Below are 15633 nucleotides of genomic sequence, written 5' to 3'. Positions count from 1 at the left end.
GAGCGCGGGCGCCGGTCGCCCTTGGCCGCGCTGCCCCGCGCCCGCTCGCCGGCGGGATCGCCCCGAGAACACCCGCCCGCCGCCCCTCTCCTTCCCCCGCGGGACCGCGCTCCGCCCCCGCTGCTCCCGTGACAGCGGTGAGCCGGCCGCGTGTCCAGCCGATTCGTGCGGGACCGCGCCGTGCCGCTCACGGAACCGGCCCGCGGGGGAAGCCCGTCCAGCCCCGCCGGGCCATGAGCGCGGGCGGGAGCGGCTAGGTTTAACGGCGACACTCAGGGGAAGCCGCTCGGAGCGCCGGGACAGGCCCCGCTCTGAGCAACCGGCCGGCCGCCATCAGCGCCCGCGGCGGCGCTCCGCCTGACGCCACGACCGGAGAAGGCGCCGATTGGTCCGCGCGGCCTGGTACCACACGTGGCCGCCCGCCATTGGGCGGCGGCGCGGCCATGGGGGAGCCGAGGCGGGGGCGGCGGCGGGGCGGCGTGCGGCGGTACCGCTTCACGGAGGGGCCGGCGGCGCTGACGCTGCGCATCCCCGAGGTACCTCCCGGCGGGGGCGGGGGGGAAGCGGGGCGGTAAAACCGGGAGCCCCACCCCCCCCCCACCCCAGCGCCGCACCCGGTGCTTTTCAGGTGCTGGACTCGCAGTACGGGATGTACGTGTGGCCCTGCGCCGTGGTCCTGGCCCAGTACCTCTGGGCCCACCGGAGAAGCCTGCCCGGCAAGCGAGTGCTGGAGGTACCGACGGGACCCTCTTGCCACCCTCCCTCCCAGCCCCGACCCTGTCAGGAGCTGCAGGGGCCCCGTCCACCCTTCCCTCCCCGTGACCAGGCTGTGGTTTCAGGTGGGTGCCGGCGTGAGCCTCCCCGGCGTGTTGGCTGCCAAGTGCGGTGCTGAAGTGACCCTGTCCGACAGCGAGGAGCTGCCCCAGTGTCTGCGCAACTGCCGGAGAAGCTGCCTGCTGAACCGCCTGCCCCACGTACCTGTTCTAGGGCTCACCTGGGGGCGGGTATCGCCGGAGCTGCTCTCTCTTGCTCCTGTAGACATTATTTTAGGATCGGATGTCTTTTTTGACCCAAAAGGTACATTAAAGCACTCGGGTATCTTTGATTTGTGACAAACTGGTAGGAGTTCATGGCCAAGTCGTACTGAGAACACTGTCAAGAGATCAGGCGACAGCCTTTATGGTGATACTGTGCTATCAAACTTGTTATTCTTGGGGTGATTCCAGCATTAAGCTATCCTATAAATACCACTGGAGGGTGGGTGAAGAGAAAACCCAGTCATTAACTAACCACTTAGGCCATGCTTCTCAGGCCTTTCATACAGATGCATAATTGATTTTTAATTACCATTTCACATAACCAGGCATATTTAACTGTACCTAGAATCCGGAGACTAACCAAGACTGCTTAACCTCCCCAAACTATACAGACTTTGAAGATATTTTAACTACGATTTACTTCTTGCTGGAAAAGAATCCACATGCTCAATTCTGGACTACTTATCAAGTCCGAAGGTAAACTCTTTTGCATATTTAAGACTCAAATCTTAATTCCTGTCTTAGCTCTTAAAGAGTGTTAACTTCTCAGAGGCACCACCGCACTGATTCTAGAGAAGCTCCTCACAGATAGCGAATTGGGCTGGAATTAGCCAAGTAAATCCTAAGGGTAGCAGACCAAAGCAACCAAAACAGAAAATAACCCAAGAACCACTAATTTACTGTGGACTAGAAAACTGTTAGAAACACAGTTTTGTGAACTGTTGTATTAAGTTTTGGTGACAGTCTCCTATAATTACTGCAGAAGTTATAAACGTGGGTTAACTTTTTCACACACTGGCATTTCCTCCCCTCAGTGCCGACTGGTCTATTGAAGCTTTGCTCTGCAAATGGAAACTGAAGAATGTCCACGTTCCCTTACATTCGTTCAGTGCAGACAAAGAGCACTTGGCCAGCTCTTCTCTACCAGGAAGACATACAATTGAAATGATGATCATCTCACTAGCACAATCAGATGGTACTTAAGTTTATTCCACTTGTTCGTTCCAATACAAGATGATACTTAACTGTTCACTGTAGCATGGATCTGCAGAAAACAGTCCTGTTTACAGCAAACCCCATGCATATTTTTCAGGAAACGGATCCCCTTAGCAGTAATTCTTAAAACATGCATTGTAAAAATAAAGCTGTTCAATTTTTCAGCTATGGCTTTTGAGAAATTTGTGCTCCTCCTCAAAGACCATGTAATAGTTCAAAGACTCAATTCCATTATGTAAGCCACTACACAACATAGCTTAACAACCTGACAATCCACAAGATCCAACTTAAATTCACAACTTCAGCTATGAAGAAAAGTTAACTGCACTCTTTCAAGATAAAAAAATATCCCCGTAAGATCTGTTTCTCAGGACTGAAGCTTTTTGCCAAAGATTCATATACAAAAGCCAGCCCCTTTGTTTTTAAATGCATCTGCATAGACTGCCACTAGCCATGCAGTCCTGGAACATACAAACTCCTGTTTGTACAAAAGTACTTTTAATCCTCAATCAAGCCAGATTGCAAATATTCAGATGTTTCCATTCCCATTTAACATACATGCATAAAGTTAACAAGGCATTACAATAACCCTTGACACGTGATGGTTGAAGTTACAATTCATTTGGTACCCAAATCAAGGAAAAAAAAAATCATCACTGTAAGATTAGCTACCATCAAGCAGCAGCCTGTTGAGTCAGGGCAAGCACACAGCAAATGCAATTAGTACTGCTCAGTGTGTATCTTCCATAACAATGCCCAGCGGACCTGTCTGATTCTGTGTTTATAGACTGGTGTGCAATACTTGCCATACAACATTTGGGTTAGTCACAATACTAGTTAAGTTTGCCCATAGTAATTTAAAAGCAACCCCTGTAAATAAAATTCATAAGCAGTAGAATGCATTCAGTTACTATATAGAAGTTAAACATTGACAGTATAATTGCAGAAATCTTTTCAAGCTAAAAATAAGCTGACTCGGACATTAAGTTGAGAAAAGTTAACACAGAGAAATGTTTAATATTAACTACAGAGACAGTGGGTATAGTACAGAATGTCTTAAGCAAAAGATACACCAATCAGTACTTACAAAGGAATGAACCATTTCTTTTCTTAACATTACATTTCTCATATGTAAGTTCATATATGTAGGTTGGTAAGTTTTACCATTCTGGAAAAAATAAGGTGTGTATATCATCAGCTAGATGTGCTCACTGTATGCTCCATTATTTTTACGCAAGGCCCGGGTGACTGGAAGTGCAGTTGTCAGGCATTTTAATTAACTGGACAGCCATTTGTTTCTGCACGACAAGGCATCGTTACACAGGAGCAATCAGGAGAAAACAGGAAACAGCCAAGCACTCTGCACTGCAACACGCCACCTTAACAGCTAACCAGCATTACTCAACTGCTACACAACTGCGCCTAGTGCACAAAAATACATAAGAGAAGAGATTAGAATTGAGTCTGATAAAACAATCCTTTCAAATATCAACTGTCACCTGAAAAGATTTCTACCAATTTGAATTTGAAGATACTATTTGAATTCAAAGTAAAAAAAAAGCATTTACAGTAAGTTTCAAATTGAAGTTTTGCAGAATTTTATTTAAGGAATGAAGACAAAACTGAGAATACTTTTTGACAGAGTTAGCTACTCAGCATATAATAGCTGCATGTTTCCTCAGTATGAAACTGGAGGCAGCAAGTTACCATCAGTTTTAATTTCAAATAAAAGTCAGCACTATATAAACAAAAATGAAGTTTTACCTCAAATATCCAAGCCAATAATGAAATCGGTAGTCGTTCACTTCACTAAATTACAAGAAATTTGAATAACAGCAACAAAATGGCACATAAAATGTAAAATCTGCCACTTGAGGCGCAACTTAAACAAGTAAAAAGTTAGACAAAATGTTACAAAATAACCTTTTCAACAGCTGGTTGCTCGTGCCAGGGGTCTCTCCAATGGACTGAAGACTCAAGCGATCTTTTCCCCCCAAAGGCGTCCTTTATGTAGATTCTCATTTATCTGATGCATCTAGGTTTGAAGAAACAAAAGTTCAGCCAGGTTTCTACCTTGTCTCTTTTGGTTGTGTGGATGACTTCAGGTATACTTCTAGTTGTGTTTCAACTGGCTTTGCCTAATTTAATTTTAAGTTTTAGGAATTTCCATAGTGTTCCACCTCCCCCCCATGTGTTGCTTTACTTCAGAGGCCAAATGTAAGGTTCTGTCAAAGTATTTAGTTACAAAGAAGAGTAAGCATCAGGCTGTAGATCAAGCCACCATTAACTTCAATTCAGCCTGTTCAACAATAGATTATCAAAAGTTACATAAAAGTTGTAAAACTAATACTTCTTCATAAAGACTTAACTAAACTCTACTTAGCATTCAAAACAAAGTGTGACTAATTTTGCTACAATTATCTAACTTCAGAGCTAGCTTAGGCCCTTTCCTTTTAAAAATAGGACCAAACAGTTTGAAGGGTTAAAGACACACTATCCTTTCCCCACCCGATGTATCCTTAGATGCCTCTTCGAGATGTCGACTTGAGGAAAAACTAGTTTCCATGGTTTTCTTGTTGCAAGGAATTTGCCACTTTTCTAGAACAGTTATTACCTCCAGTCAGTATAACGGCCACTGAACCGATCTTCCATTATAAAAGGATAGTGTATCTTTAACATTTAAAGACAAACCTGCTCCAATACACGCCCACAGAAACTGGTCCCTGGAGGATCAGCCAAATCAGTTAAAATCTGCAATACTGGCCAATATTCTTTTAGCAAACAGGAGACCGCAGCTTTAAAGGGGAAAATGCAGATGTTGGATAAATACAGTAAGAAATAGTCATTTTCATCATAGGTTGCGTCTCATACAATATTTTATTAAAACCAAGCCATTAATCTCTCAATAAAACATTCTCTCTGTAAAAAAAATTCTCCGTAGAAAGCACTTTGGTATTAATTTCCCTAAACCAATAACCAAAAAGCACTGCTCAAGAAAAAAAAAACAACTAACAATGTGCCCCGTTAGGATCCGCTTGGTTCAGGCTATTAATACTCTAAGAACTACCCAACACCCCACCTAAGTGCTATAATAAAGTAACATGCAACATGTGCTGATCCCGAGGTACATTACCATGTTCCTAGGAAGATACAGCTCCTTCTTCTTCCGGAGACTTGGGAGGGCTCTTAGACCTGGATCTAGAATTGGATTCCCTCTTTGAGGCAGGGGGAGGGCTTCTAGATCTGGACCGGGATCTTGACCTGGACCGGGATCTGGAGACAGACGAGGACTTTGACTTGGATCTCCTGGCAGACCTGGACTTCGAGGTGGAGCGAGACCGAGAGCGTGTGCGAGACCGGGATTTGGATCGACTGTAGCGGGACCGACTGCGGGATCTAGAGCGGCTCCTGCTCCTAGATCGGCTGCGGCGTCGTCTTCTAGGGCTAAATCATAGCAGGAGGGGGAAAAAAAAGCGCGTTACGAGTTGAACACGGGCGGCGCAACAGACTTCAGCGAGTACTTCGGGACAGGGAGAGTGGAACGGGACCCACGTGGGCAAGAAAACGAGTGTTAAGAAGGCGCCATTGTTCAGCGAGTGGCCGGGGGCTAAATCTACTACAGGGCGAAACCCTTCCGCTCCGAGGGAACTGCACGTGCTTTTGCTCCTAAACCCCTACTCCCCCCGCCCAACCCCGCCACGGAACTCGCTCGGAAAAGGAAACAAAACCCAGCGGCGCCCGCCGTACGGGCGCGTGGCCCCGGTCTCCCCGCCTTATTACCGAAACTCCGCTGCCTCCCCCGCCCCCTCCCAGGCCCTCACCTGCGGCTACGGCGGCCGTAGCCGCTGCTCCCGTAGCGGCGCGGCGGCGGGCCACGCCGGCTGTGGTGCGAGTCGGGGGGGCGGCCGTAGCGGGCCATCTGCACGCGGAGCTCACGGCCATCCAGCACGGCCCCGTCCATGGCGTCCATCGCGTCCTCGGCATCGCGTTTGTCGTGGAAGCGGACGAAGGCGAAGCCGCGGCTCTCCTTGGTGTAGCGGTCCCGGGGGATGTAGACGTCGCCCACGCGGCCGTACTTCTCAAAGACCCGCCGGAGCGTGTCCGGGGACGTTCGGTAGGTCAGGTTGTCCACCTTGAGGGACGTCATGCCCTCCACGTCCGGCGGAGGGCGCCCGTAGCTCATGGCGGGCAATAGCCCCCGAGGGGCGGCGGCGGCTGAGGAGAAGAAACCCGAGGGAAGGGGGGCGAGTCAGGAGACGGCGCGGCCCTGAGGGGGAAGCGCCTCACACCGGAGGGGGGGCGCCGGAGCGGCGGCCCAGCAGAGTCCAGAAAGGAGGAGAGCTGCAGGGCATAGGGGAACGCCGCGGGGTCCTCAACGGAGAGGGAGGCGCAGGCACCCACCTCTGGGCTCCGGGGGGGAGGCGGCCGAAGGCCGGAGCGGAGACGAAGCGCCAGCGACGGCCGCCCCTACCCGCTGCTGCGAGGAAATGAGCGGGGCGCCGCCCGCGCGCGCCTACTTAACGCCACAAAATGGCCGACGGCGACCCGGAAGGGAAAGCGCCGCCCGGCGCGCGCTGCCCCCCCCCGCCCCTCTCCCGGCGGCGGCCTCCCCGAGGGCAGCCTCGTCTTTGTTTTTTTTTTTTTTCTCCTCACCGACCGCGGATCCCGGAGGCGGCCTTGGCAGGCAAGCGGAAAAACGGCCTCTAAATTAAGAACTCGCCTGCCTTGGAAAGTGACCGTTAAGGAGGCTCCGCCGTGACCCGGAAGGACTCGGCGGAGGCGGGGAAATTTTGAACAATGTGTCCCGAAAACGGTAAAAAAACGGAAATAAGGCGAGTCCAGTCTCTGCCAGGGGGAGGAGGGGCGGGAAACATCCGCCGCGTGAAAAAAAAAAGCGTTAATGAAGGGAATCGCCTGTCGCGCGGGCGGGGAGGTGACGGTTTAAGATGGCGGACGCGGAGGGGAGCGGGTTGTGAGGGGAGGCGGGTCGGGGTCCTCGGCTCGGGCTGCCGTGAGGGCGTTCCTCCCGGGGCAGCTGCCGCGGGAGCTCTGCGCCCTGCCTTCTCCCGCTGCAGCCGGGCGTGTGCTCCGGTCGGCGCTGTGAGGGGGGCCTGGCAGGCCGGCGCGGGCGCTGTGCGGGCTCTCCTTCACCTCCTGCCGGTCGCGGTGCCTGGTGAGGCTTCCCGGGTCCGCGCCGCGGTGGATGCACGCTGTGGTGGGGCGGCAGAGCCGTGCAGGCAGCCCTCTGCCCGCAGGCCGCTGGCGAGGCGATCTCCCACGGCTGCATCTGTACTTGGGAGCGAGCTGCCAGCCGAGCTGGGAAACGTTAGAAATCGTCCTTCACACACAGCGATCTCTGCAAGTTCATGCTTTGGCAGCGTGCGTGGTACGGTTGGAGCAAGGGAGGAGATTAACACGGCCCTTGTGTAGGGATGACAAGCAGATTCCCTGAGTTTTGTCTAGGGAATTCGGTGAAAGCTGCTCCCCCACTCCAAAAGTTGTCGCTTTGTCACTTCAGGCGCTGACTAAAACGCCCAAACTCCAAGCATAAACAATAACAGCTAGTTCTCATCTTACAACCATGATAAGTGTTTCTACCCATCTCTTTCATAATATTATGTTAAAAAAAAGAATAGAAACGAAGAGGCAGTTCTCTACTGATTTGTTTAATGCAATGACAGTATCAATACAAGAAAGCAAAATCAGTATTAGAATTGAAATCCTTATTGTTACTGTAACTGTGTTTAATAACCTTTTCACTGAAAAGGTATAAAAATAAGCAGTGACATCAGTACAAACCCAGAAGCAACAGTTTGTTTCCTCCTACAAAAGACTTAAGAAATCAAACAAACTCGTACTGGTTTTCACGTTTTGTATTGCTTCATGCTATATTGTTTGTTCTTTTTTTCCCTGAGAATTTTGATTAAAAATTTTGTGATTCATCTGCTGAAATCCTTTCCTTAAAGTGACAGAGAGAGTTTCCAGTGTCCCTTCCTCCCTAGTTTCAGTCACTTCAGTACAAGCTGCTGCTGTTGCCAAAAGAATTGGTCCAGCACACCAGCCCAGTTTGCTGCGCAGCTAAATGAATGCTTATGCTGGCACAAGGGGAAGAAGGCATGAGTGGGACACAGTGCCTAGAGGATCTTAAAAATCTGTTACTATAAATTCATAATATAAAAAAGAGAGCTTTGTTTGTGTTAAAAAAACACCTTGATATTCTAATTGGATCTTTGCAAAGCAGCCTCTGAATAATCATACTTTCTTCCACAAGTAAAAAATAAATACTGTTTTGAAAAAACTACATTTTTTAATACAACTCGGGAATTAAAATAGTATTAAATATGTAGTGATAGCTGGGATACAGATTTGATCTCAGTCCTCTACTGTAGGTAGCAGAGGTAAAATTTGTTGATTTGCCATTTACTTCTGTCAGTTCTGAATTGCCTTCCTTTCCTCTTTGGCCAGCAGTTAAGTGGAGCTGCTTTAGGTGAATGTTCCAATCCTGACTTGGAGGCCCAACAGAACGGACAGAAGATATTAACAGTAAGAAGCAGATGTTCAGTCGATACAAGATGTGCAATCCTCTTTCAGTTTTGCTGATGTTTTAAGAGAGATCTTCAAAACTTAAAAGATCAATTGATCTTAAATATATTATGTAGAAATACTGTGAAGTAAAATATTAAGGATATGTAATTACTAAAGACAAATGTTGTTCCTTGAGACAAAGCAGTGAAAGATGATGAAGACTTTCCTCTCATGAGTCACTGAAACAATGGAATACAGAAGCACTGTGCAAGGCATATGTGTTGGTAGCATTGAGCTATGTAGTTTCTCTGAGGTGGGAATCATTTTCCCTTTGGCATGACTATTTGTTTGTTTGAATTCAGCTAATTAGGCAGTTTTCTTAGATGAATTTCTAAGACTGTTCTTTTATCTTGCTGGTTATTATTTAGTGGATAGAGATATTAATTCTTAAAAACTAGTATAGATCTTTTTATTTTAAGGCTTAGGAGATTTCTAACCTTTCAAGTAGAAAAAGTGTGCTTTCATAAAACTGCATTTCCCATAGTGCACAAGGGCTTTCTAGGCTGGGTCAGCTGATCTGGATTGTGAAATGTTCCTTATTTCCTGTCCAACATGCATGGAAATGACTCCTGTACAAATGTCTCATCTTTCCTTCGTCAGGTGATTTAAAGGCTGTGGACCAGAATTCTGATTTAGAACAATGGCAAGAAACTGAGCTGATGAACTAGCTCAATATTTGGAAAACTGCTACCTTTGGGGGAAAGTGATGTCATGAAGAAGTAACATACTGCAGTCTGCTCTGTCAACTTCATGGGAAAAGGTAGAGAGAATCTTGGTCTTTACCGTTTGTACCAGACCTTTCTCTGGTTTTGGTTTGGTTGGTTTTTTTTCGACTTACTGATTTTGCTGTACATTATTTAAGAGAGTTACCTGATTTCTTGATTAGTTGATGGTTATGTCCTAGCAGCTAATAAGTAGCCCTAAGTAATTATCATTTTTGAAACTTTCTTTTTTTTGTTTTATTCTTTTTGCTTGTTTGTTTTTAACAGAGGTTAAGGGAAAACTTTTAAAAGAAAATAGCGTTTTTCCAGACTGAAGCTGAGGACTTCGCAAGAAAACACAAAATGTCTCCTGAATCAAAAAAACTTTTCAACATAATTATTTTGGGAGTCTCATTTATGTTTATATTCACTGCTTTCCAAACATGTGGAAATATTGCGGTAGGTATAAATTTCAAAACATGCCACGTTTCTATCACAGTTATTCATCCTTTCTTGTCTTTTGTGTACTCTAATGTAATAATTGCTTTATCTGGGATTTTTTTAATGTGCAAGACACCTTGACATTTTGTCTCCTTTTAGTTTAGTGTTAACTAGATTAAGTTGGTTAACTGGATAATTAAGGAGTTTATATCTTTAAGATAGCATAGCTACATATGTAACTGTGTCTGATTGCTTAGAAAGTAGAAAATTACCACATGTTTGAACTTTAAAATACTGTCTGTTTTGACGCTTGCAATATCTAACAATTGAATTAACTTGGGCATTCCATATTTCTGATTATTCTATATAGTCCCTTTTGGAATACTTGCCTAAGTTGTTGTTATTATTAACTATGCCCCTAGTTTTTCCTGGAGTGTTTTTCCTAATCTAACGTATTTTTCTGTTCTAACAAACTAGACGTTGAGGGGGAGTATGAGGATAACACATGACAAGTAGTCAGACTTCCACAATTGCTGGAACTGCCAAGTCACCTTCCATCTGAATAAGTAATTTACTGCATTAGTATCGGGTATCTTTTTGTGTGCTGAAGCAAAATTGAGCATAAAATAATCCAAATTTACTATTAAAAGCAGGTTGCACTCTTACTGTTTAAATTTTTAGAATCCTTCTGCTGACATACTTAGCCCAGATCCTCTAACTTACTGAGTTGTTGACATTGCTTTCAATGTTAGTTATATGCCTGAAGGACAGTTAGATTTCAACATACCTCTTAAGCCTACAGGTCTTACAGCTTCTTTTTTCTTGCATGCAAGAAGAATCCTTTCTGGGTTCAGACATACAAATGTCCTTCACTGCGTTATAGAAATAACTACTTAGGATAGTTTTTGTAAAAGTCATAGTGCAGTGTGATACTGTACATAAGTACATAAGTACAGCCCAGTGATCTTAGAAGTTCTGCAATGACTTCACAGCACCCCACTGAATTGGACCTAGTGATCATGCAACCATGTAATTTATTGTCATTAAAGTCATTACAAGTGACTTTCAATCAGATCTGCCTGCCAATCCAACTCATTTCATGGTCTCATGATCACTAAAGCTGATTGAAGGGAAAAAAAAAGGAACAGGGAAATAACAGGAAGCTGAAAATAACGTAAAGTCTTATCAGAAGTTAGGTCAAATTAAGAGTGTTTTGAAACTTCTCCTTTTTTTCCTATGTTTCAAATTAAGGTAGTCATACATATCTGCGTAAGAGGGGTGTTTAGTGAAACAAAAGTTTTGTGAAATATTTTCAGCTTTCTGATGAAATCATGATACAATCCTAAAGTACTAATTACTGCTTCAAATATAGATATTTTCCTGAAAAATATCTCCTTTACCTTCATTGTGGAGGTGTTGTGAGTTGTAATTAGCACTTTAAATTATTTTAAGTACTTCGTAGAGTCTATTAAGGATTAATTCTAACGTTTGATACTGACTTCAAACTGATGCAAGTGTTCTCAGACTACAGGATATATTCTAACATATTACAATGTATGATGTTCTCCTCACAGCAAACTGTTATCACAGATTTGAACAACACGGATTTTCATGGCAGTGGCTACACAAGGTAATTTACACAGATCTTCTTAATACTTTGCTTCTTGCAGGGTGAAGCTAGTTATAATTCCATCTGGTAGAGATACACCCTCAAGAGAGTGCAGTGTTCTGCTGACTTCACAATTTAATAACATACTTAAAACAGTTTAAAACATAGGCTTCTCACATTCACTCTACTTCTACTCTGAATTATTTTTAGGTGAACTACATATCTGTTTTGCATGTTTTCTTTGTAGGGAGAAAAAACAACGTACTGTCATCACATTCTCAGCATTTTGTCTTACGAGATGAAGAATGTGGAAGTTTCAGATAAAACTACTAACTAAGGCCTTGGTTGTTTACCCTTGTACACCTCTGTGTGTTTATGTAGGATAGGTGGTGTGGATCAACTTCCAGGAAATATTGCAACATAAATGTGAAAGGAGCAGTCAGAAAGATGAGAAGCAAAGCCACGAAAAGCTATTCTGTTTATTGCATTGGCATAGCCAAACTTGCCAAGCATGATCAGGGACCTTTTGTATGCCAAATTAATCTGTCATATAGGAAAACCTGGTTGCTGCTTTGAAGGGTTTACTGTCTTAATTTAAAGTAAAAATACAACCAGCACAAAATATATCTATAAAATTTCTGTGGCATATTTGGCAGAAAACGAAAACCTCACTGATAGACGAATGAGGATCTGGAACATTCTCCTCTAGAAGTACTGGGCAAAAAATACAATAACTATTGTTAAGACACAGTTTGACAAATGTGTGTTGTAAATTACAAGATGTGCTTGCCTGCAATAGTTTGGGGCTCCATTCAGCAATCTCAGAAATGCTTACACTCCTATATACCCATATAGATGCAATAGGTGAAGGTAACAGAAGAAAGGAAGGAAATGTGTGAACGTGCAAGTTATGCAGTTACTTAAGTTATGTATGTACTTAACTTGATATTTTGGAATCAACTGAACATTTTTAAATCAGTTGCACTTATATCCTATATTTTATTTTAAGTACTTAATCGTCTTTGTTGTTCATTTATGTAGCATGTCCATTATTTATGGAGTATTCTCTGCATCAAATCTCATATCACCTTCAGTGGTTGCAATAGTAGGACCTCAACTCTCCATGGTTGTTAGTGGCGTATTTTATAGGTAAGTATTAATTTTGAATTTTTGTCTGCTGCCTTTGAAATCTTTCTTTCATTTTTTTTCACACCTAAAGCTACCATGCCATACATGAAATTATACTGGCTAAGGAAGGTATCTTGCAGAGACAGTCTGTATCAGTAGATGTGTTACTGCAGAGTACATGAGCCTAGTGGAAGCAGAGTGTATTTTTTCCACATCATTTCCAGACTTTGCTGACTGTGGAGTTCAGGTTGTGGTCTCAGATTAATGACTATATATAAAAAAAAAACCTCTACATGCTTAGTGGAGTAAAAAGATTAACTTTTTTCACATATGACCTAAACTATTTTCCAGTGTCACTTAGGAGAGAGTAGCTGATTTAGAAGCTAAGTGAGATATCTGATTGTTAAAGAGCATTGTCCACTTTAAGTCTGTGTTCAATAAACTGATCTGTTCTATTCTAGCCTGTATATTGCAGTTTTTATCCAACCTGCTGCATGGGCTTTCTACACTGCTTCTGTTTTTATTGGCATTGCAGCTGCTGGTAAGCATTGTTCTTACCCTGCTTACTATTCTTTGCTATATTTGAATATACCTCTAAAATATTTTTATTTCCTGAGCAATATATTGTGTATATTTCAGTACTCTGGACAGCACAGGGAAATTGCTTGACTGTAAATTCTGATGAAAACACCATTGGAAGGAACAGTGGAGTATTTTGGGCACTCTTACAGTCCAGGTAAGCTTTATTTGTTCATCTTTTTTTGGTTGTGTACACATTCTACTTTTTACACTTCTTGATAAGTGGGAGACTGCATCAAAAAATAATCCACTGGTACCTTGTAGTCAGTGAAGTGGGAGGGAGAGCTGGAAGCAACATTTCTATTGCTATTGTGCATTATAGGACAACAAATGAAGGTTACATATTGCAAGTCTCTGCTCTCAACATGCTAAAAAGATACATTTCTGTTAGGGGAGCATTTGACATACATAATAGAAATCTTGTTGGTTGTGGAGGGCTGTGCTAATTTGTGTCAGGATCCTGACTACACTAGTAAGCCCTAATGGTCCTGAACAACTTCACCTGGCATCTCTACCACACCCTTCCCATCTGCCCATGCACCCAGGAGCCCCATTTAAACTCAGCCCTAGGCTTTCAGGTCTTCTGGAGCTGTGTTGGAGGAGTATGGGTCTTCAGCTCAGCCACAGTCATGACTGTGCCTGGCTATGGATCCTGGTGATCTACGGACTGACTTCTCATCTTGGTGTTGTTCTGCCTTGTCACTGTGGACCTGTGTGGCAATCACCGGACCTGACTCTGGCCTGTGGAGTGACCTCCTGGCTTGACCTCAGACCTGCCTTGTCAACACAAACCTGTATGATGGTCTGGACTCTTGGTTGACCCTACCTACAATTTTTGGGTCTGCGCTGCTTGAGTACTGCGAGGCTAGGCTCTAGCTGGCGCGAGGCAACTTTTCTGCTGGATGTGTAATACCCTTGACTCCTAGTTCCCCTTCCCTGAGGGAGCGGTCAGACCTGGCTGCTTGCTGACAAGTTGAAGTGAAGATACTAAAGTTGGACGTGGCAGTCAGAAGTCAGAAAAGAAGTCTTGTTGCTGATAGTTCTCTGATATTAAGCTTTGAGCGCTGCCTCAACCAAAAAAGTCAACAAAAGCCTCGGCATCAAGAAAGGTAGTGAGAACAAGGTAGTGGATGCTGTGTTGCTGCTGTTGAGTATTTGTGCAGATATGGTTTATCTCTCTTGGGAGAGTGTAATGTAGTTAGGGTATAGGGAAAAATAACAAAAATGCAAAAGAAAATAGAGCTGCTGACTTGGAGAGACTAAAAAGGCTGGGACTTTTTCTTTGGAGAAAAATTGTCTTGAGGAGGATTATACTGATGGGTTACTAAAATACAAAGGCAGTAGGTGAGCTGAATGTAGAACTCTTGCTCACCAAATGCTGCTGTACTAGAACTCAGGTCACTTGGTGAAACTAGAAAAGGATTGGTTTTAAACAGATAAAGTGCTTCTTTACACAATGGGTGATTAAACTTTTGGAGCTTACACAGGGTGGTGTAGAGGTAGATGGTGTCAGCAAGATCAAAAAGGGATCAAACAAATTAATTGACAACAGGTCCACAAATGGTTCCTGAAGAGAGATACCTTTTACCACCCCTAATACAGCAATTCTGGGTATTGGGAGATAATGAGGGGAATGAATTGCAGAAAGTGCTTGGGCTGGTGAGCCTGCACTAGATGGTATTGCTAATGCTGTCATGGGAACAGAATGCTGGATTAGTAGAACATCAGTCTGAGCCAGTGGCGTATTTCTTGTGTTCCTTAAGTTTCGTGTTCCAGAATTAACATACCAGTATATTATCAGAGCAGCAATTTTCGCAAACCCAACTAATTGTGTGTTTTACAGTGAGTAAAATGCATGGCTTTATATGAGGAGACTTGTCTCAGGCTGTTTTGAATCACTATTCATTCAGAATTACTGTATTTCAGGAAACTGTAGGTAGGAATACAGAATTTCCCTTGAGCTGTTAACAACCAATTTAGTCTCGCTGGGGCAATACTTCAGACAAAACTCGACTCTTCTAAAGAAGTGTTACAAAATCATCTCCATAAATATGTCAGCTTTCTAACCTGTACCCTTCTAAAATTAGAGAGGCAACTTAGATGCAGATTTCCTCATTTTTGCTACCACTTTGTGTCTTGATTGCTGAAAATGAACAGCCAGCATTATGGGGAAGAATCCGGTACTGTTTGAAGTTTTACGTAGAGTAAGCAGTTTGCCCAGAGACTGACTAGTGTCTTTGTTTCTTTCACAATTGCATAGTACTATTTTTTGCATAGAATAGTATTACCATGATGCTACAGCCTTAATCTTGCCACAAAAAGTTCAGTTCACCTCTGCTGTCCTTTTTGTTTACAGCTTGTTTTTTGGAAACCTCTATATATACTTTGCTTGGCAAGGAAAAACTCGCATATCAGGTGGGTATTGCTTGTTTGTGTGAGAGGCCACCCTTTAAAATACAGTAGCATGAATAAACAGATGAAATCATGAACTGGAAAATGGCAAGGAACTTGTACAACAGCAGACAATTTTTTTCCAGTTTATTGTCAGATATACTCT

At 44.0% G+C, this 15633-nt stretch overlaps 3 protein-coding genes across 19 annotated transcripts in view; 2 read left to right on the top strand and 1 right to left on the bottom strand.

Annotated features, from left to right (window-relative positions):
- The first annotated feature begins 277 nt into the window (after nt 1–277).
- On the top strand, nt 278–2197 carry METTL23 (methyltransferase like 23). Its single transcript, XM_049811981.1, has 5 exons — nt 278–536; nt 629–733; nt 840–1077; nt 1430–1514; nt 1853–2197. The coding sequence occupies exons 1-5, from the start codon at nt 444–446 to the stop codon at nt 2019–2021; spliced, it is 690 nt and encodes a 229-aa protein (XP_049667938.1). The 5' UTR covers nt 278–443; the 3' UTR covers nt 2022–2197.
- An 823-nt stretch (nt 2198–3020) lies between these two features.
- SRSF2 (serine and arginine rich splicing factor 2) lies at nt 3021–6568 on the bottom strand. 5 transcript variants are annotated; one of them, XR_007507459.1, is made up of 3 exons: nt 5855–6568; nt 3957–5477; nt 3021–3455 (listed from the first exon to the last, which is right to left on the bottom strand). XR_007507459.1 is itself a non-coding variant. In XM_049811983.1 (3 exons), exons 1-2 carry the CDS (start codon nt 6214–6216, stop codon nt 5174–5176), a joined length of 666 nt encoding a protein of 221 aa, XP_049667940.1. In that variant the 5' UTR covers nt 6217–6568; the 3' UTR covers nt 3021–4828; nt 5167–5173. The 5 variants fall into 5 exon arrangements, 3 of the variants coding, with proteins under 3 accessions (XP_049667940.1, XP_049667941.1, XP_049667939.1); XR_007507458.1 differs by having other exon boundaries at nt 3021–4068; nt 4725–5477; XM_049811983.1 differs by having other exon boundaries at nt 3021–4828; nt 5167–5477.
- Nucleotides 6569–6650: 82 nt separating this feature from the next.
- The window catches only part of MFSD11 (major facilitator superfamily domain containing 11), a 33419-nt gene continuing 24436 nt past the window's right edge, over nt 6651–15633 (top strand). The window contains exons 1-9 of one of the 13 annotated variants that reach the window (XM_049812135.1): nt 6862–6966; nt 8499–8576; nt 9219–9378; nt 9608–9778; nt 11335–11390; nt 12411–12518; nt 12959–13038; nt 13137–13233; nt 15433–15491. In XM_049812135.1, the coding sequence (XP_049668092.1) occupies nt 9683–9778; nt 11335–11390; nt 12411–12518; nt 12959–13038; nt 13137–13233; nt 15433–15491 (496 nt within the window). In that variant the 5' untranslated portion in view covers nt 6862–6966; nt 8499–8576; nt 9219–9378; nt 9608–9682. The other 12 variants (XM_049812131.1, XM_049812133.1, XM_049812132.1 and 9 more) reach the window with 12 other exon arrangements.

Source organism: Accipiter gentilis, chromosome 10, assembly GCF_929443795.1.
Source record: "Accipiter gentilis chromosome 10, bAccGen1.1, whole genome shotgun sequence".
NCBI lineage: Eukaryota > Metazoa > Chordata > Aves > Accipitriformes > Accipitridae > Astur > Astur gentilis.
The sequence above is the reverse complement of the archived record's forward strand: the minus strand, read 5'-3'. Positions and strand labels throughout refer to the sequence as shown.